General features: G+C 38.1%; 1 protein-coding gene across 1 annotated transcript in view; it reads left to right on the forward strand.

The window, feature by feature from the left end:
- EDNRA (endothelin receptor type A) overlaps positions 1-16411 on the forward strand; it is a 56348-nt gene extending 39937 nt beyond the window's left edge. Inside the window, exons 4-8 of the mRNA XM_072724784.1 lie at positions 3448-3646; positions 7642-7794; positions 11694-11827; positions 12254-12362; positions 14050-16411. Of these exons, the coding sequence (XP_072580885.1) occupies positions 3448-3646; positions 7642-7794; positions 11694-11827; positions 12254-12362; positions 14050-14190 (736 nt within the window). The 3' untranslated portion in view covers positions 14191-16411. The remainder of the gene's footprint in view (positions 1-3447; positions 3647-7641; positions 7795-11693; positions 11828-12253; positions 12363-14049) is intronic.
- Positions 16412-22088: the final 5677 nt, after the last annotated feature.

The following is a 22088-nucleotide window of genomic DNA, read 5'->3' on the forward strand; positions in this document are numbered from 1 at the left end:
TGATTTGGCACCTATTGTTCTATGTATTATGACCAACATGTAAAACATCTGCCCTCATGGAGCTTCCATTGTAAAGAAAGGGTGGACATAGGCAATAAACAAAACAAATAAAATATTCTATTGGTCACATGGTAGTAAGTACTATGGAGAAAAATAAATTGGAGTGAGCAGGTCAAAGTAAGAGTGGAGGGGATTCTGGCAATTTCAAATAGCACATTCAGGGAAGACCCTGTGGAAAGATATAACTGAACAAAGAAGGAGACGAGGAAGCAGCTCTGAGGACACCAGTAGGCATCCCCACTGTGGTGGGAAGCCACCGAGATATTTGAACAGAGGGATGACATGATGGACTTAACGAGCTAACAGGCTCACTCCGGCTGCTGTGTTTAGGGTAGAGTACAGTAGGACAACGTGGATGCAGGGAGACCAGTAGGAAGCTACTATAATAATCCAGGTGGGAGGGTCACAGGAGAGATGGTGAGAGGTGGCTGCATTTGGATGTATGGTGAAAGGAAGAAGTTACAGGGTTTGCTAAAGAATTGGATTTGTGGTAGTGAAGAGAAAAAGAGGAGTGAAAGCTAACTTCAAATTCTGGGTCTGAGATGGTAAAGACAGGAGAGACGGTAGGATAGAGGGGGTCATGGAAGAGGACCAGGAGTCTGCCTTGGGTGAGTCCCAATGCCTACTGGATATCAAGTGGCCACCTCAGTTAAGCAGTTGAATAGACAAGTCTGGAACTAGAGATGAGGTTCAAGACTAGAGTTACAAATTTGGGAATTAATTATCGGTATATAGAAAATTTAAATGATACTGAAGCCATGGACTGGATGGATCACTAAAAGAAACTGTGTCAATAGAATGGAAAAGAGATCCAAAATAAATCCAATCCAGAGATCCAATCCAATGCTAAGAATTTGAGACTTGAGCAGGATCCAGCCAAGGAGATGAGATGGAGTGGCCAGTCTTATCAGCTGAAGAAAATCCAGGAGAATGTAGTAGAAGCCAAGTGAAGAATGCATTTCAAAAAGGAGACATCATTTCTGGAATATCATTTGTTAGTGGTTGATTCTGCACTTGCAGAATTTCTATGGCAAGTGAGGATGTCATATGTATACACCAACTCCATTGAAGGATGTTTCTAATCACACCTAGTAAGGATAACATATTTGCATATATGTGTGTTGTATCATAATATTCGAAATAGAAATCATTTTTGGAACATTCCAGTATTTCTTATTTTCCATACATTTCCCCACCTCCATCATCACAAATGATTGTTTCTAATTGCTCTTTTGGTTGTTGTCTCATCTCATGGAAATGTTATCAAAATCAATGTGCTTACAAATGAAAAATAATATAATTCTCGGTCATATGGGTTTGCTATACAACACACTAAAAATCACTTCTATTTATTTAGAAATGTTTAATTTACATTAGATTATAGATATGTAGTATTCTGGCAACTCGTGGCACATTGTAAAATGAAGCTGCTCTGTGAATGTATTCATTATAAGAACATGTTGACCACATTTTCTTACTCAAACCACCATCTATTCCAGGCCTGCCTAAGAAATCTGGCTTTCTTACTTCCTTAGGAGATAAAGCATTTTATTTAAATCACCTTTCCTAATAGTTGATCTAAGAGAAGAGGGAAAAGAAATAGATATAATTCACTGACAGCCTCAGGATATAGACATCCTGTCTCCATTCCTTTTAGCTTTTACTGGACATCAGGCTGCCATTCTAATAAGGCAACAAAGAAAAGTAAACAGAAATGAAAAGCAAAATAAATAGCAATCTTTATCCCACTGGAAATAACCATAAATCTACAAATGCAACCTTGGGTATATTGTGAAAGGATTTTCTTGGTCTGTTTGCATAGCTGTATTTTATTCTATTCTGAACTCATCTGGACTCTTTTTAAAGATTCTTATTGTAAAAAAAAAAAAGATTCTTATTGTACAATCTTATTTACCCTAAAAATCTTTTGCAAAAAACATTTCTCCAGAAAATCATGCTATATCTATGCCCTGTGGCATCATCGTGCATACCAAAACTATAGGTTCTAACCTATAGTAAAGAACAAGGTAGCATAATTCCTAAGACTTGTGTTTTAATAGGTTTACTGAGACCGAACACTAAATAGAAGTGATAGGGACAGCTTGTCCTGGCTTTGTCCTGACAAATCTTTGACACTAAGTCACACATCCTACAAACCCATGTGCACCTTTCCCCGCTACCTTGGTCTATTTTACAGTCTTCTTCTGGCACTATCTAATGAAAGCTATAAAAGGAGAATGTTTCCTTTCCATTACAACAGCAAAAAACATTCCAAGAATGAAGCCACAAAAATACCATACCACGTCACAGGTCCCATCTTAATAGTAGATCTAAAAGTAGTTAGCACCAGACCATAACATCAGGTCAAAGCAGAATTTCTGAAACCAAACTTTACTTAGACTTAACATCAAAATGTGATTAGTATCACAAAAATATTGAAGTAAAAAATAAACAATTTCTTAAACCAGTTTGTTTTTTGATCTAATTGTTCTGTTACATTTATGTTTTATATTTTTGTATGAACTGTTCTTCTCTATTAGGTTGTAAACCTTAAAGATTAGGAATCAAAGTATCTTTAACTCCATTTTATCTATTCTAGCACAGGACCATAATGGAAGAGATATAGTCATTCTTTGATGTTTACCAGAAATATTTACCTACTAAAACTGTCACCTGGTACAAGCCCACTCTGCCAGGTATACAGTGAGAGTAGAAAAAAAGAGAAGATGACGGGTTACCTATGCTTACTATACACTTAAAGATATCTAGATCCACCTCATAGATAATGTTTCAAGTTTTCTTTTTTTTTTATTTAAATTCTAGTTAGTTAACGTACATACAGTGCAATGTTGTTTCTGGAGTAGAACTCAGTGGTTCATCACTTACGTACAACATCCAGTGCTCATCACAAAAAGTGCCCTTCTTAATACCCATCACCCATCTAGCCCATCCCCCATCTACTTCCCTCAAGTTTCCTTTTTAATATATAAAGGAAGAATAAGATATTACTTTAACAAGTAACAGAAGCTTTCACTACTCTTTCAATCATTCAGTTTTTTCCCCCAGCTTAAAAAAAAAAAAAAAAAAAAACCGCGAGCAAATCTCTCTGATACTACAACATTATAAACTGTCACCAGATTTTGCTGAACTCCAACTGAAGATCCAAACTTAGGCCTGCTGGGCAACTGATTCTCAAAGGGGTAGAATTCTTAACGGTTCCACTTATTTTTCATATCAGAACTCAAAGAAAGTTCCTAAAAAGCCAATGATTTGTCACTGCCCAAGGGGAAGATCTTCCCAGCATTTCTAATTTCTTTAATTGAAATAAATTTTAAATTTCCTAATGACTGTGTTCCACCACCACAATCCTTTTTTTTTTTTTTCCAGGTACAGAGCAGTTGCCTCCTGGAGTCGTGTCCAGGGAATTGGGATTCCCTTGATCACTGCTATTGAGATAGTCTCCATCTGGATCCTTTCTTTTATCCTGGCCATCCCTGAAGCTATCGGTTTCGTCATGGTGCCCTTTGAATATAAGGGTGAACAGCACAAAACCTGTATGCTCAATGCCACATCAAAATTCATGGAGGTACGGAAAGTATAAAGGGAATTAAATGGCGGGAAGAGGAGGTCTTCATTTATACTTTACCATCACCAAGACTTGATATTTCGACAATGCCCAATGGGGTTTACTCCTCTTAATTGAGGCACGTAATCTTTAGCTGCATGAAAAGTACATGTTACAGGAGAGTTTAGCTTCTTGAATAAAACAAGACCCCACTGGGTGGCTCAGTGGTTCGGCATCTGCCTCTGGCTCAGGTCGTCATCACAGGGTCCCAGGATCGAGTTCTGCATCACACTCCCTGCAGAAAGCCTGCTTCTCCCCCTGCCTGTCTCTGCGTCTCTCTGTTTGTCTCTTATGGATAAATAGATAATATCTTTAAAAAAAGAAAACTATTTTTCACTTTTATAGCACAATTGTAGACACAATTGTTGTTCTACATCAAACAACTCAGAATCTGAAACAAGCTACTCAGTGTTCACTTCAATAGCACATATACTGAAACAAACTTACTCAGAAAAAAAGATAGATGTGCTATTTGTTTTTATAATAAATAATACAGGGGATCCCTGGGTGGCTCAGCAGTTTGGCGCCTGCCTTTGGCCCAGGGCACAATCCTGGAGTCCCAGGATCGAGTCACGCGTCGGGCTCTGCCTGTGTCTCTGCCTCTCTCTCTCTCTCTCTCTCTCTCTTTATGTCTATCGTGAATAAATAAATAAAATCTGTAAAAAATTTTTTTTAAATAAAATTAAATTTAAATAAATAAATAAATAAGCACAACAATTTCCATCTGGCAGGTATGCTGATATGTATTTTATGTTACTTGGTGAAATGCACATTGCTCACATTTTTTTAGAAGATAGATTTATTAACTTTAAGTAGGAAGCCATAATTATATGTACTTATAGTAGTACAAATTCTACATGTAATATACAAATAATATAAATTTGCAGAACTTTTTAAAAGGTGTTTTAGTTTAACAAAATCAGCTATTGTTTGGGCAGCCCCAGTGGCACAGCGGTTTAGCGCTGCCTGCAGCCCAGGGCATGATCCTGGAGACCCTGGTTCCAGTCCCACGTCAGGCTCTCTGCATGGTGCCTGCTCTCTCTCTCTCTCTCTCTCTCTCCCTCTCTCTCTGTCTCTATGAATAAATAAATTTTAAAAACTCAGTTATTGTTTAATACACCGGATCACCTTAATGTTTCTCTGTAAAGTTTAATTATATAACTAAGTGTATTGGAAAACATGTTGAAAATGCATATTTCCTTTGCCAAACTAGTCAAATGTGGACTGAGGAGAAAAACCAAATGGATAACTACTTCTCTTAAATCAGCATAATTTAGTGCTTTGATGTAGGTTTCATGCAGCTCAGATTCCACATTTAATCATTTACAGACATTTTCAGGTATGTTTTCCTAACTTGGAAAATTCACAAAATTAGTGGTTTTACATTTGACCAGTTTTCCTATTTGGAAATTCGTATTTTAAAATTTAAAGTGCTGGGATGCCTGGGTGGCTTGGCGGCTTAGTAGTTAAGTGCATCTGCCTTCAGTTCAAGGCGTGATCCTGGAGTCATGGGGTCGAGTCCCACATTGGGCTTCCTGCATGGAGCCTGCGTCTCTGTCTGTGTCTCTGCCTCTCTCTCTCTCTCTCTCTTTCTCTCTATCTCATGAAAAAATAAATAAAATCTTTTAAAAAAATAAAATAAAATTTAAAGTGCTCATGAAAACTGCCACACTGGCAATGTTAAAATTAAGGTATTCTGTTTATCTACTGACCTTTTTATTAAGTCAATCTCCATAGTGAAAAAAACAAAGTAGATAATAGGAGATTATTAGAATTTGGACAGTGAGAATAATCAATCTGGATACTCCTGACTAAATGAAGTGTTGGAGAGAAGAGGCTCAATATGGAAAGGAGCTTACTAATCATTCAAACTAGATGAACTGAAATGGGCTCTTTCGCAAACTGAGTCTCCCTTACAGAGCGGGCAAGCAAAGGCGGGCTGGCTACTGTGGGCGGTTTCAGTAAAAGGTGTGAGTTTAAACTGATCACTTTCTATACTCAGTTTCAAGTCAGAAATTTTAAGATTCTTTTTCTCCTCCTGTTCTTTTTTTTCCCCTCATTTTATTCCCCAGTTTGTGTTCCATTCTTTCCTCCTCAGCTTTGCTCTAGCTTTAGACGAGAGGGAGGTCCCTCCATACCCTGGCTGATGACATTAGTTCAAAAGAAATGTGTGACCCCTTTCTCTACAGGCCTCTGCCGTGGAGGGGGCAGGGGACTCCAGCAAGACCCCTCGGGGGTCAGCTTCCAGGCCCTCTGCAGCTGCTTCTGGGGCATTCACACCAGGTCAGCAGTGCATCTGGAAGACAGGGGTACAAGTGAAGGGAGTGCTCAAAGGAGTGTTTGTGTGCACTTAAAGAAAGAGTTGGGTTTTGTCTGTTTTTTGGTTTTTAGTTTTTGACTTCAGTACTAAAATCTTTCTATAGTGTGATGCGGAGAGGGGGAAATTTATATGAACACATCTGAGTAAACCAACTCCCTTAGTAGTCTGCACTAACCTTAGAATAGAATTCAGGGGTCTATGAACTTAAATGGAAAAGAAATTACATATTTATTTTCATTAACTTCTGACTGAAATTTATCATTTCCTCCTATTATGAATGTAGGCAACAAACCACAATCATATTTAACAGGACCATTTTGTTTCCACTAATAGAAATAATAGACATTTTCATATCACAAAAATCGGATAATCTTGAAATATCATTTATGGTCATCATTGTTTCAACTTATGATGGTTATTAGAACCTCCATTAAATTTTTAATTTAATTTGTTAATAAACACCTATATTACCATATCAGAATTTTCTTTTTAATATTTCAATAGCTGTGTTTCAGTGTAATTGGTTACCACTGTAATCTTATTTTATCTTATGCGTAGAGAAGTGTTATTCGCAGGAAGGATTACAGTCCAGACATCCAAAGGGATCCATGGCATAAGAGCAGTTAAGAACCTCTGCCTAGAACTTTTTTTCTTCAGGAACCATTTATAGATTATTTTAATAGACATGTTACAAATGTAGCCTACTGGGCCTCTTTCTATATTCAGCAACTGTCCAGTTTTTCACAGAGCAGCATGATTATTTTTTACTGTGGGAACTGAGATGATACAGGAGACTGCATTATCCTTCGTAAATAAACAATCTGGAGAAAAAGCATAAGGAAAGCATTTCTAAGTTGGTGATTAATTTAGCAGGAGGAAGAATGTAGATATAATTTCCATTTTTATAGGGCACTAAATTTTCTCCTTTAAAAAGACATAAAACTGAATAATCCTCCTATTTACAAATCCTGCCCACAGGGAGATAATGCTAACTATGCCTGCAGATAAGATACTCTGCTTCAATAGTTTCCAGGTGGTAAGTATTCAAAGAGTGAGAAAGGGCATGGTTATTGATGGCTCAAACTGGCTGGGTGTGAGGTCACATAGCAGGCATACCAGGCAAAGGGTTAACTCCCAGTTACCAAAGCTACACAGATAAGCCATTCATAACCTTCGCTATTGCCAAACAAAATTCACAGAAAGTACGCTTAACCACAAGAGTCCAAAGGAAACCAGGCACTAGCAAGATTTTGAGGCTCATCAATAAGAAAAGATAAATACATATTCTGTGTATCTCAAAATCCTGCTTTATGAGTTTTAGAAGGGAATTCTCTTTCTTGATTAGGGCTCTTCCATTGTATAATTAAAACCAGCTTTGGTTTATAAAAAGTATCTTTGTCGGGATAATTTATTTTTAAGTGCAATGCCTTTGGGTGCTTTTACAAATCCAGGATAATTTTTGGAGCTTCCAGATTAACTGAGTTTTGAGCATCACCCGCAAACCCTTTGCTACAACCAGAGAGCGTGAACATAGAAACAGACCTGCAAGCATGAAGATTTTGAAGCTACTAGAGGCACTGCCCAGTAAATTTAGATTTTAATGCCCCTCTTTTCTCTCCCTTTTCTTCACCTACAGTTTTACCAAGATGTAAAGGACTGGTGGCTCTTTGGGTTCTATTTCTGTATGCCTTTGGTGTGCACTGCAATCTTCTACACCCTTATGACCTGTGAGATGTTAAATAGAAGAAATGGCAGCTTGAGAATTGCACTCAGTGAACACCTTAAACAGGTAAACCTAGTAAGATCGTGAAAATTTGGCCATGACTGATTTGTCCCAGACAACAGAAAGCCCATATTAAATACTGGGTTTGGCAGATTTAGTGTGGTTTCCTAAAAATAAAAATAAAAATAAAAATAGTGTCTTATAACCATTTTCTTTATAGTTATAATATTAGAAATTTCTTTTATGAATGTGGAGAGCCTGCTTGTTTAACAGGTGGCCCTGGAGGCAGGGCTAAATAGAGATCAACTATTCTCTTAGTTTGCCAAGAGTATATTAAACATGTGTGTTTGTGTGTCTGTGAATTGAATTGGGCTTGGAACTGTGCCATAATACAAGGAGGCATATGACTTTCTCCCCAAGCAGGCTTTGCAGTCTTGCTGTGCAAATAAAATACGAACATGAAACAATTGGAAAACAGAATCACAGGGTATGGTAACAGTAGCCTATGTCGTGGAAAACCAAGGAAAATGTAACACAAAGTCACAGAGACACTTGTCAGAGAGACTGAACTGTTCATAAAGGATAAATGGGTTTGATGGGGAAGAAGAAGACAGGGCATTTCAGGTGGACAAGAGTCCAGTTAGGACATGGCATAGGCACCATGCATTTGGGGAGTGGGAAAAAGAGATCAAACTCATTAGAGAAACATCTAAGGTAAGACTTATGATAGGAAATGGGATTGACTACAGAAAAAGAGGTCAAATTTTGGAGAGTCCCCAAATTGTACATATCAGTAGGAAGCTGATCTTGGTTCCCACACCCCCCTCCCAAGTAGCAAACAGAACAGATACACCCGTGGCTTTAGAGGAAAAATCTTTACACTTATACTTGCTGGCTCTGTGATGTTGGGCAAATTGCTTAATCTCTCTGAACCTCTCTGAATCTCTCTGAATCTCTCTGAATCTCTCTCTCTAGTTCTTCATAAAATGTCTATAATAATGCCTGCATCTTTCTGTACAAATATTGGTTCAATTTTAAGTCTTACAAAATTAAATGTATAAAATAATACATCAAGCCAATTACTTAATGCATGTACAGTGCCTCTAGTGCCTAGAGCCCAACTCATAGTAAGTACCCAGAAAATATTTGACGTGTATGAATTCAAAGAGTAAAACTAGAACTACAGGTAAGTTCTCAGTCTCAGCAGAGTATATAAGAACACACGACCACACCAAAAGTTAATGAGTTGTTGATGGCACCTGTAAATCTGCCCTATACAATTGCCATACACAAGCACCATTCTTCATCATGACTCCTCTCAGATACTGTACTAATTTTTCTGAGCTTCAGCTTCTTATCTGTAAATTGGGCATAATAGTATATGAATTGATATTACCACAGAAATAAAGGAATTAAGTGCATACGTGTACTTTGTAAAATCTAACATGCCATACAAATCATAGCTATTATCTTTTATTAAAATTTAACTGAAAAATCATACTGAGAAAATTTAGTATGACTTTGTCCAGGCATGAATGTTTCAAGTGCTCCAGATGTGAAATATATCAAGCAATTATTGCCTCTCCTAAAGGGGAGGTAATTAGTCAGAATAGATTTGCAAAAAATAAAACTAATGTTTTTCAGTGTTGAATTTTTCATTAGTACCATGATTGAGCCTGTTTAAGCTATAAAAGTTGCCTGCTCTGAAAATAATTAAATAGGGACTGGTCGCGATAATAACAGGATGCTGCTTCACATTTACATTGCATTTTTTAAGTCTCTGAAGAGCATATCATCTGCTTATTTGATTCCTCCAAGTACCCTGTCTTATAGACAGGACAGGCGTCCCTATACAGTTGATTATCGAAATGGAGATTAAAACCGAAGTCTTCATCCTATGAGGCATTGCCTAGTGTCACACCCAAAGCTGTAACAGATTCTAACAGCAGGAGAGCAAGCCTGGCTGGATGGCCTTCCATTGGGGCTGTGGGGACTTAAGCTCACAGGGAAAGGCCCTGCCACCCTTGGACTATATGGCTCTATATGGACTATATATGGACTATATATGGTATATATGGACCATATATGGACTATATACAGCTCTATGTGGACTATATATATGGCTCTCCGTTTTGCTTTCTGAGTGGTTATCTCAAATTTCTCTTCATTATTCTGACAACAACTTTTATCAGTTAGGGTTTGTGTTTGGATACTGGTAGTGGAAAACCCAAAATAACATTGAGTAAAACAAGTAGAGGTTTCTTCTCTCTCTCACAGCAAAAAAAAATCAGATGTCACTGGTTCAGTGCTCAAGGGACCCAGAAGCTAGGGCTCTGCTGTTTTGCTGACTTGTCCTTTAATTTTGGAAGACAGAAGCTACAGCTCTACCTTTATATCAGATTTCCAGGCAGCAAAAAGGGAAAGAATATAGAACACATTAGTGTATGTGCATCAGAGGAATATCCTCCACTGTTTAGTAGCTTTTCCAGAAACCTCACACAACAATTTCTGCTTGATCTCAGTGGTCAGACTGTCAGGTGGCCATGCACAGATGATTAGCCTAAACTCCCCTGCTGCAGTAACAAAATCAAGGATCTGACTGATAGTAAGGAAAACAGGAGAATAGATATTGGTTAGGCAAATACCAGACCACCATGGCAACATATTAATATTACTTTTTGAAGGATCATCCTCTTTGAGGATGTACTCAAGGGGAATCACCTCTCCCCCAGTCCCCTCCTTTTCTCTTTTTCTGGTCATATTGTCTTTTCAGTGTCTTTCAGCACAAAAGGACCCTTTAAAATGATCCTCTGTTCCTACAGATTGGAACTTTTTATTTTCTCAATCATTGCTCAGCTTGTATGTTCTCTGAAGCCATAGCCCAGCTATCCCACCCAATAACTCTGAAAGATTAAAATAAAAAATCCAGTCCTTGGGGCTAGAGCGGCAATTTGTGACAACTGCCTTGAAATCTTTTTAAATGGCTCTATTAATCATGTGGGTTTATTGCAGGCTTCCCATACTTAATGCTATATGCTTTGGGTTGAACCAGCATTTCCCTTCCAAATCCTGTTTTCAATCAATTTTATTTTGACATTAACTGATCCCAGTTACAGATAAGTTGCATTTTATGTTCCTAGTTAGGCTTTCAAATGCATGCATTGTAGTAGTCAAGCATGATGCACACAAATGACTGGTCTGGTTGCAGATAATTCCTAACCTATGATTTTTCTGGTCCTACACAAACTCTCAAGCATGTAAACCTTCAAATGGAAGTCAGTCCAGGGTCAACATGTCCCAGTTCTTCTAATCATCATTGCTGATAATGCTTTACTCTCATCCCTCTGTTTGCAAACAAGATGTCTTTGGAAGCTACATGTCATTAGTAAAGGAATTTTAAAAGCAAAAAACTCCCAATGCTAGCTTTCTTCAACATCAAGAAATGGAGAAAACACATTCTATTGACTTTTTCTCTTCTATTTTCTACTTCTGTTTTCCAAATACCTTTGTGGATTTGTTCATTCTTTATTATGCTAGGTTCAGTCACCTTGACTGCCATGCTGTCATTAATGCTAGTTATGCATTATTGAGGCTTTTAGCTACCCCTTTCCTCCTTACACACACACACACACACACACACACACACACACACACACTCAGCCCCAGTGTTGGCTCAGCAACAGCCAGTTCCCATTTTCCTGACTTCGAACTTCTGTCCTGACCCTAATTACCAGCTTGAGGCCACCATCCTTCCTGGCAGCTGCCCAAAAGAATCATTAGCAACTCCTTGATTAGAAAGTTGGACTCCAAATTGTGAAGAGATGGAGGCACCATGAGGCATGCTGCTCTGGCTCTTTATAAAGTAATTCTTTCTCTGCTATCTACGACTTCCTTTGTATAGTTCTTTCCTCTAGTAGAAAAACACTAAACTTACTGTACTTTTTTCCCCTCTCACTTTCCTTTAGCGTCGAGAAGTGGCAAAAACAGTTTTCTGCTTGGTTGTAATTTTTGCTCTTTGCTGGTTCCCGCTTCACTTAAGCCGTATTTTGAAGAAAACCGTGTACGATGAGATGGACAAGAACCGATGTGAATTACTTAGGTACGGTCCTGTATACTTGTTAGGACATCAGAGTTTCTCTGATTGTCATACTGATACTACTTTTACAAAACCACCTAAGTCTACAGTCTCGTTAGGCCTGAAAATTAAAACTGCAAAGTTGATTATTTTTCTTTAGCTGACATAGCCCGTGACTGATCCTAAAGTTTGTGCAAGCCCTATCTGTAATTTTGTGGCTCCCCTCCTGAGGCTGTGCATGATGGTTTGAGCTAACCAAGTGGCAAGAATATCAGTAAATGTTCTGCAGAAGTGAAACTGCCACTTAAACAAGCACTTTAAAAAAATTCTGACTGCCACCTATAAGAAATGGCTCCCGGGCAAGTAAAATGCTTCTTCTAGGGATAAATGCTAGTTAGCAGATTTAAAAACATTGTCTTCTAATTATTCCACACTTTTCTTTTGTTCTAGTTTCTTGCTGCTCATGGATTACATCGGTATTAACTTGGCAACCATGAATTCATGTATAAACCCAATAGCTCTCTACTTTGTAAGCAAGAAATTTAAAAACTGTTTCCAGGTAAGACTGCTTTGCACATATTTTTTAAGGACAACCAAGTGAATATATTAAGTAGGCAACGAGCATGGCTAATTCTAGTAGAGAAGTGAAAATCATATTTTGTTACCCAGAAAGAGGGTCAGATTGTCAGCATAAAGCTATATTATGAGAAAAAAATGTCAGAAAAGCAATACCAATTCAGACAACACAATATTCAGAGGTTCAATAAAAAGAACTATGTTCATTTAGTACGCTGCTTTAAAAAGAAGTGCTCAACTATGGAGTCCAGGCTCCAGAGAATACATACAACCTGGTCATGCCTCACATTATCTTAGACTTTAACCACAGCCTCAACAAAACATAAAGTGTGTCATTAAAAAGAGATCTTTCTAAACAATAGTATATTTAATAATAGCCTCTTCAAGGAAAGTAAATGCTGATAGCCCTGGCAATCTGAAATAATGTATTTTCATTTAAAATCAGTTTCCTTCTGTTCTTCAAACTTCCTTACAGCTAAACCAACCCATGTCCCTTAGAAGCTCCATGTACTTCTTCCTGAAGTATCAACTCTCCAGTTCCTGGGATGATTATGGAGTTAATCCTAACTGGATTTTGTTATCTTTGGCCAGGATGTTTCACTTCAATTTACGGCACATAATAGGAATTATAGTATAGAGGTCAAGGATGCAGGATCTAGAAGCAAACAATCTTGATTTACATCACAGCTCTGTACTCACTGCCTAACCCGGGTCCAGTTGGTACCCCTCCAGGCTCCTCAGTTTGATCATCTGTAAGATCAGACAATCACTGTATGTAATAGGTAGGATTCAATGGGTTAATGTATGTTAAGCACTTGAGACAATACTAAGCTCTCAGTATGAGTTTACTATTATTATTATGAGGGATAGAGAATAGAGGAAAAACACAGTGGCTGCCCTCATGGAACTGACTATCTAGAAGGAGACAGTATATTAGCTAAAAATCTTACAAATCGATGAATCTTGGTATGGAAGTTATAGTTGTTACCCTTTTGAAGTCTACGTGATAATGTTTACAAGTCATGATGTGCTCTAACAAAGATTCTGCCCAAAGAAGGGTTGACTAAAATGCCGGTCATAATCATATAATCTGGAGTTAATATCATTTTATTTAATTTACATATTAATTACAGGGGAAGGGAAAATCAAGGTACAAACTCTCAGAAATTAAACATATCTTTTGATCTTCATTCAAAGGCAGCATATGCAGGAGAACAGAGCTTAATCTAGAGGGTCCTGGAATCTAATTCCAATTTTGCCTATTTGCCCTCTAAGACTTTCTGTCCTCATTAATAAAATGAGGAAAATAGCACCTACCACCTAACGAGCATCAGATGAGCTGCCCAATGCAGAGAGCCACATAGTTGATGCACACTGCAGAAATGCCAGGCCCCTCTGGACCCTTCTCCACGCATGACCACCCCAAGTTATAGGACATGCTCCCTTGGGCCAACAGTGCCTTCCCTTCTACTTTGATTTGGTGAATAAATTAAACAAGAAATAAGGCATCTATTTCTCATCACTAGAATGGACAGTTTAACTTCTACCTAGAGAATACAGGCTCCATACTTTAGATTACCATTCAGGTTCACATTCTGTCCTCAGATTTTGTTGGCAGGAGCCAAATGGGTTGGTAGGCTCCTTTATTTAGAATCTGTTCCTTCTTCCAGTCTTGCCTCTGCTGTTGCTGTTACCAGTCCAAAAGTCTGATGACCTCGGTCCCCATGAATGGAACAAGCATACAATGGAAGAACCATGAACAAAACAACCACAACACAGAGAGGAGCAGCCATAAGGACAGTATAAACTAGACATCTTAAGAAACATTAATCAATATTCCTTCAAATTCTATTGGAGAAAAAATTTACACAGCAACTGTGTTTCCAGAAATCTTTTCTCCAGTCCTCCCGTGACTCAACCCCTACCCCAGAAAAATTCTTTCCAAAACATCGGAGGGTGGACCAGTTTATAGTCACAAATTCAATGAATCTTACTACTTTAATTTATCTAATTTACATAGTCTTCATGTTATATTCAACACTAAAAAATGGTGGGAGTTGGTAAGGGAAAGAAGACTGGTCGATTAAATCAGAAGGATATTTACTAGTTTTGGATGAAAATAGAGTCTTTGAGTACATAACAGCTTCCATGGCAGTTCTGTAGAATGTTCAACGGGAACTGGTCACCATGAAAATTTAGGGATTATGACAAGGTTTTCTATGTTTTTTTATTGGCCAGACACGGTAGCATGAGCAATTACGTTAATGTTTTTCATGTCACTTTATTTTTAAAACATCAGTTCTCAAGCTGCAACAAATACAGGCACTTAAAGAACATACTCATATCCACATGTGGCAGTTTAATAGCTGCCATTCAAAGAATTTTTAAGAACCTGTATTTTCTTTTGTAATAGTGTTTCATTATAGAGATCTGGAACATATTTTTATGTTAAATTTTAAAATAATGCTTGAATCAGATAGTTCTATTTTTCACAAGCCCAATCTTTTTTAATGTAGTTAGATATTTTATGTAAAATCAGTATCAGGCACCAAAATTTAAATGTAAGTATCATTCACCTATACCCAAGACTTCAGTGGAATGTATTGACATGTAACTTACACCTAGTATAAAAAGACTAAATACTTTCTAGATTTGGAAATTTTCATTGAGTTTTTTTTTTTGTAATACTAACATGTATGTGTGTATATGCATATATATATGTACAAATACATGTATGTATATATGTACACACATATATACGTTATACATATCATTTCATATTCTTTTGATTTCTCTTAAAATGTTAGCTGTCGTTAAGACTTTTTTGGTCATTTCCTTTTCCATATAAGAAACAATTTCAAAGTGGCCAGCTGAGTTTATCATGTCAGTGAGATAAAATTACTCCCAAATGCCACTATGAATTTACAGTTCTTCACTTCTCTGGGTTTCCAGTATGACTCTAAGCACCTCTCCCACCCCCACTCCTCACATGGTCTCCATTTCAAAGGGCCCACAATGACTTTTGCTGGGCATGTTCCAAGATGTTTACAGACTGTGAGTACAGCAGAAAACCTTTAACTGTGTGTATATAAATATATATAAACAACTGTACATTTCTTTTAACCAATTTTTCTGTAATTGTCTTTATGGAATGTACCTGTGTGTGTGATAGATGCATGGGTGTGATGGTATGTATGGACTTAATATAATCTAATAATAATGCCCTGTAGTCATACCACAGCATACACTCTAAAGTGGTTGTTTATCAGGACAACTGGCCTTAGTCAGTTTTAATCTGTGTTCATAATTCTTGTGAACATGTCACCATTACAAATGGACTATGGGAGGCAACATGAATGGGATAAGCCATGGGTTAACAATAGTGTTTATTTAGCTGGTTGGTTGGTTGGTCTGATAAAACAGCATTTGGGGTTGTACTTTTTCCTGTGCTAGAGCAAAAGTCATTAAATGTTGAAGTATTATATTGTCCTGGTCCCTCAACTCAATATGCTGACGAGACTGACAAGAGGTCTGATGTTTCCTATCAGACTTCACCAGAAAGATTGCTAATGATACATTAGCTAAGCTGATTTGTTAGGCTATATTTTAGCATGGTCACATATAAGTGATATCAGGTTCCAGTTGATCCAATTGCAGGGCTCCTTTACGTGTTAGCAGTTGAATACCATAACTTAACTGGTGCATCACGTACAATGATATATACCTATAATATTAAGCCATAGTTCACATCATTTTGTTTAGACAATTGTCTTCTTTTTTAAGATAGTTTGTCTCCTGCATATGAAAAATGCATTTTACAAGTTCAGAAAGCCATAGGTTTCTGAATAACACACAGGCTTCAATGCACATTTTGTTTATGGACCAGTAAGTAGCCATGGTTTATAAAAGGATTATTTCCAATTTCTGCCTTTATCACATCTTTCCAAGTAAATCTGTAGAAGTGAGCCAGAAGCCAAGGCCCCTGCATTGGCAGTGGCCCATAAGTATGAAATAAAAGTTTACAGAAGCCTTGCAAGTGTCTCTTCATTTTTACATAGTTCTACACAGGAAATGTTGATTACGTGATGCCTATTGCTAACCTCTCCCTAGTAAGAGCCCAGCAAGCAATTTTACTTTCAAACAGATACTTCCTAACTGTATTCTATTCTCAACCTACTTTGTTATACTGAACACTTAACGCTTTCATTCATTCCTTAATTCACCTTTCCAGTATATTTTACTAAGCATCTGCTTTGCACCATTCTTCTAGGTATTGGGGACACAGCAATGAACAAAACAGGCAAAGTTCCTGCTCTCATGGAGCTGGCAGTCTAGAGGAGGGAGCTGGATAATAAACAATGCATCAGGTGGATACCTGGAGGAAGAGACTCATATATATCCAAGTGCTTATTTGACATCTCCAACTGAATGGCTAACAGACATACTATATCTAAAACTAAGCTACTCATATCTCTCTAACCTGCACTGCCCTACTATTCCTCTGCTCGTGTATTAGTCAAGGTTCTCCAGAGAAGCAGAACCAACAGGACATATAGATAGATAGATGGTAGCTAGCTTGCTAGATGGCTAGATAGAAAGAAGAGGAAGTTTATTATGGGAATTGGCTCACATGATTATGGAGGTAAAATATCCCATGAGTTGCCATCTATAAGCTGGAGAACCAGGAAAGACAGTGATATAATTCAGTTCAAGTCCAAAGACTTGAGAAAAACAGGGGAATCAATGGTATAACTCCCAGTCTGAAGCCAAAATCCTGAGAACCATGGAGCAGCCTGCTGGTAAAGTCCCAGAGTCCAAAGGCCCAAGAACTAGGAGCACCAAAGTCCAAGGGCAGGAAAAGATGGATGTCACAAGTCAGGAAAAGACAGAGAAGTCACCCTTTCTCCACCCTTTTGTTCTTTTCAGGCCCTCTATAAATAGATGATGCCGAATAGATTTGCTTTACTCAGCCTCCTGATTCAAATGTTAATCTCTTCTGGAAATACCCTCATAGGCATACCCAGAAGTAATATCTTACTAGCATTCTTTCTGGGTGTCTCTTGGGCCAGTCAAGTTGACACATAACGTTAACCATCAAAGTTCAGTTAAAGACAGCTCCATCCTTTGAGCTGTCCAGATGAAAACCTTGAGGGGCACCCAGGTGGCTCAGTGGTTGAACGTCTGCCTTCGGCTTAGGCCATGGTCCCAGGATCTGGGACCAAGTCTCACATCAGGCTCCCTGTTAGGAGCCTGTTTCTCCCTCTGCCTATGTTTCTGCCTCTCTCTGTCTCTCATGAATAAATAAAATCTTAAAAAAAAAAAAAAAAACCCTTGAAGTCATTGTCCATTCTTTCTCTTATATCCTATAATCAATGCCTCAATATATCCTGAAAGCCCTGTCTTCAAAATAGATTCCTAATTTTTTTTAAGATTTTATTTATTCATTCATGAGAGACACAGAGAGAGAGGCAGAGACATAGGCAGAGGGAGAAGCAGGCTCCACGCAGGGAGTCCGATGCAAGACTCAATCCCGGGACTCCAGGATCACACCCTGAGCCAAAGACAGATGCTAAACCACTGAGCCACCCAGGGATCCCCAAAATAGATTCCTAATTTGACCATTTCTCTCTCTCTGCCTCTACCTCTCCCTATTCTGAGCTACCAACACCTCTTGCCAGAATAACCACAATAGGCTTCTATTATGCCTACTTGTTTCCAGCCTTGTAAATACTATACTCTAATTTGAAGCCTGTCCCTTGACCCCCATAAATGGTCTAAAGGTATTCACATTTCCAAACTAGCTTGACCAGCTCTCCTGGGGAGTTTTCCAATAACAACTAAAGTAGGAAAGAGCCCTTTCCCACTGTGGCACACTGGGTAGGACATGAGTGTGGGAGCTGTTGGCCACCATGGTTTGGCCACTATGAGGAAAGTAAACCTAGAGTGTTACAAAGATGGAAAAGGGCATATAAGTTCCTGGTGCCAGTTTTCCCTGATGCATTCCATGGTTTGAGTAAGCGAACTAACATATTTACCTTTCTTCCTATGCTAATTAAACTTGGTTTTTCATTGCTTCCAATACATACATTCTAAGAACATCTCATCTAAACTATCTTGATTTATCTTTCCTTGTTGCTTAAATTAAGAGACTTTATGTTTTTTAGAGTTTTAGTTTATTTATTCATGAGAGTTGAGTGGAAAGTACAGAAAATTCCCATATGCCCTCATTTTCCCTTTCCCTACAAAGAGTTCTCCAGGGCTGCTGGGTGGCTCAGTTGATTAAGCATCTGCCTTGAGCTGTGGTCATGATCCCAGGGTCTGGAATGGAGCCCCGCCATTGAGCTCCCTGCTCAATGGGGAGTCTGCTTCTCCCTCTCCCTCTGCCCCTCCCCGCTGTTTGTGCCCTCTTGCTCACATTCTTTCTCTTCCTCACACTCTCTCTCTCAAATACCCAAATAAAATCTTTAAAAGAGAGAGAGAGTTCTCCCTATTATTTCCCTTTTGTGTTAGTGTGATATATGTGATGAACCAGGATTCATACAGTATTACTAAATAAAGTGCATAGTTTACATTGGGGTTCACTGTGTTGTACATTGTATGGATTTTGATAAATGTATAGTGACAGTTATCCACCATTATAGCATCATTCAGAGTAGTTTCACTGCCCTAAAAATCCCTTGTGCTCTACCTTTTCTTTCCTCCTTCCTTCTCCCTCTTGGTTCATCTCTTCACCCAATATAAATATAGTGAACATCCTCCATTATTATGCTGTGTGAGTTGCTGGGAATACAATACAAGATGTATAAATAAATAAATGCTCTGAAGTGCTTAGTGATGACTCAGTAGATGTCAGCGTAGGGGCCAATAAAGGCACAAAGACAAAGTAGTCAAAATTCTTTCAACTTCAGCTGGTGACATTAGTAAACAAACACAGTGTGACGGTTCTTGCTTCTACAATTCTTATTTTAACGCAAAAATATGTCACTGCCTGGAGAATGGCATAATAAAAAGCAATATACTATTGACTCTACCTTATGAACTTGTTTAAGCCTATAAACACATGTTATTCTCCATTCAAAAATAAACCTAATATCAGTGCATTTAAAATTATTAAGGTAATGAAACAAATTGGAGATTAAGCCAGGAAATAGCCAAGACAAATATGAGTCTTTGCTAGCCTATTATCTATATCATTATTTTTAATGATATTACTAGTCTATAATATAGTATTAAACAATATATACCAGTATACAATACTACCAGTATTCCCAAGCCTCTCTAGGCCTGAAATTCTGAAACTATGATTCCTTCATTTGTAACATAATCAAGTACAGCACTCTATTTATCGTTTTTTCTCTATATCTCAAAAAAGCAAAGTTAAATCAGGGCACAAGTCCACCATATGCAGTTGTCTCTGAAATTCCAGTGGGGTCTTCATATTGAAAACCATTCCATGTTTTTTTGTGTTTTGGGGGGTTTTTTTGTTTGTTTTTGTTTTGTTTTGTTTTGTTTTTTAGTAATCTTACATTTTGGAGAAGCTTCTGTCACACTTTCCTCTAAGTAGTTACAAAGACAAGCTAGTGTCTATATTTGGTCAGCACTGATACTCTGACTTTTTTTGTTTCCAAAACTGAAAGGAGAGGCCACAGTTCCTAGAACCAGGGAATAATCGAGAACCAAAAATAACACTGTAACTGGAAAGCTAGGCTTTCCCCATAAAGCAAACTAGCATGGATCACTTTTGATTTGATGAAGCTAGAAGTCCTAACATTCCATACTTTCCCCCGCCCGAGCTTTTAGCATCAATGTTATTTGGTAGATTTCTTTGTTTCTTCCTCATAGGTAATAAATTAGGAACAACATTGCCAAACCTAGGTATAAGAAGAAGAATCATGGAATCTCCTGAGGGAACATAGAGTATTCCACAATTTTTTCCTTTTTGGCCTTAAACCACAGTCCTCTCTTAATTTATCTACATGGAACTTACCATCTTTCATTTTAACTTGATTCTATGATGGATACAATTGTCTACTTGGTGCTGTGTGACAGATTTGTCCCAGAAGGGAGACAGTATGTAGTAATGTCTGCTGCCCGGACTGCGTAGCAGTCTGATATGGTCAGCCAAATCACAGGCCCCAGTGCCCAAGGGCACAGCTCTGACTTACTCCACTTAGGCAATTTTTACAGAATAAAGCCATTTCTCTATGAATGTCAGCTCTAGTTCTCTCAAAGTGTGACAATTGAGATTAACTACAGTTAAATACTTCTGGGTTTTTTTTTATTATCTTGAAATGAGAAAATCTACTGAATATGATCAGGTGAAGGGAACATGTGCGTAAATGTATTTTTTTAATGTATAATGAAAAACTGGTCTCTCAGATCCAGTCTTTACTTTATGAAACCTAATGGAGTTAGACCTGGATCACTGTTCTTCATTTACAATCAACACCTGGTTGGGAGGGATGGATTTTTGCTGACCAGTTCAGGAAAAACAGGGTCAAATGGGCTGGGATGGAGGGTAGGGTAACTTCCCAAAGGAAAACCCACATGCCTTAGAAAGGCGAAGGGAGGGATCCCTGGGTGGCGCAGCGGTTTGGCGCCTGCGCAATGGGGTAGAAGAGTGTCATTTTTAAATTAGACCTTACAAAAAAAAAAATAATAATAAAAAATAAATTAGACCTTACAAGAACATCCTGGAAAGATACCAAGTGTACCTATATGAATGAACTCTTTACTTTGGTCAGCTCCTAGCTAGAGGGACTCAGAGAAGACGACTTCTAGCTAGAGTCAGAGGGATCTCATCCACACTCTTTAGGCTATCTATAGGTGCCAGTGAAAACCATACCTGCACAATTTTTTTTGTAGTGAACATATGTAACTTGCTCTGTAGAAATAGTACATCCATAAAAAGAGAAAACTTATCTTTGATTTTTTGTGATGATAGTGTTAAACCTTCTTTAGTTTAACAATTAGTTAATGGGTTCTCCAGAGAAACAGAACCAATAGAAAGCACATATCTAGTCATATGTAAGAGATTTATTGCAGGAATTGCTTCACATGATTATGGAGGCTGAGAAGTCCCACAATCTGCTATCTGCAGACTAGAGAACCAAGAAAGGTAATGAGATCACTCACTCCAAGTCAATAGACCCTAGAATCAGGGGGCCAATTGCACTAGTCCTGGTCTGCTGGTGAAGACCTGAGAACCAGAAGTTTTAATGGTCAAGAGCAGAAGATAGATTTCTCAGCTCAAGCAGAGAGAACAAATTCACCCTTTGTCTACTTTCTACTTTCTTTTGCTTTCCAAGCCCTCAACAATTGGGTGATGTTCAACTGCAATGGGGAGAGCAATCTTCTTTATCATTCAAATGCTAATCTGTGGGACACCTGGGTGGCTCAGTGGTGGAGTGTCTGCCTTTGGCTCAGAGCATGATCTGGGGGTCCTGGAATAGAGTCCCGCATCAGGCTCCCTGCAGGGAGCCTGCTTCTCCTTCTGCCTATGTCTCTGCCTCTCTCTTTGTCTCTCAGGAATAAATAAATAAAACCTTTTTTTAAAATTGCTAATCTCTTCCAGAATCAGTCTCATAGACACACCCAGAAATGTTTTATCAGCTGAGTATCTCTTAGCCCAGAAAAGTGAAAACAAAATTGACACATAAAATTAATCATCACAGTTATACAATAATTACAGAAGAAAAACCAAAATCAG

Source organism: Vulpes vulpes, chromosome 10 (assembly GCF_048418805.1).
Source record: "Vulpes vulpes isolate BD-2025 chromosome 10, VulVul3, whole genome shotgun sequence".
Classification (NCBI taxonomy): Eukaryota; Metazoa; Chordata; class Mammalia; order Carnivora; family Canidae; genus Vulpes; species Vulpes vulpes.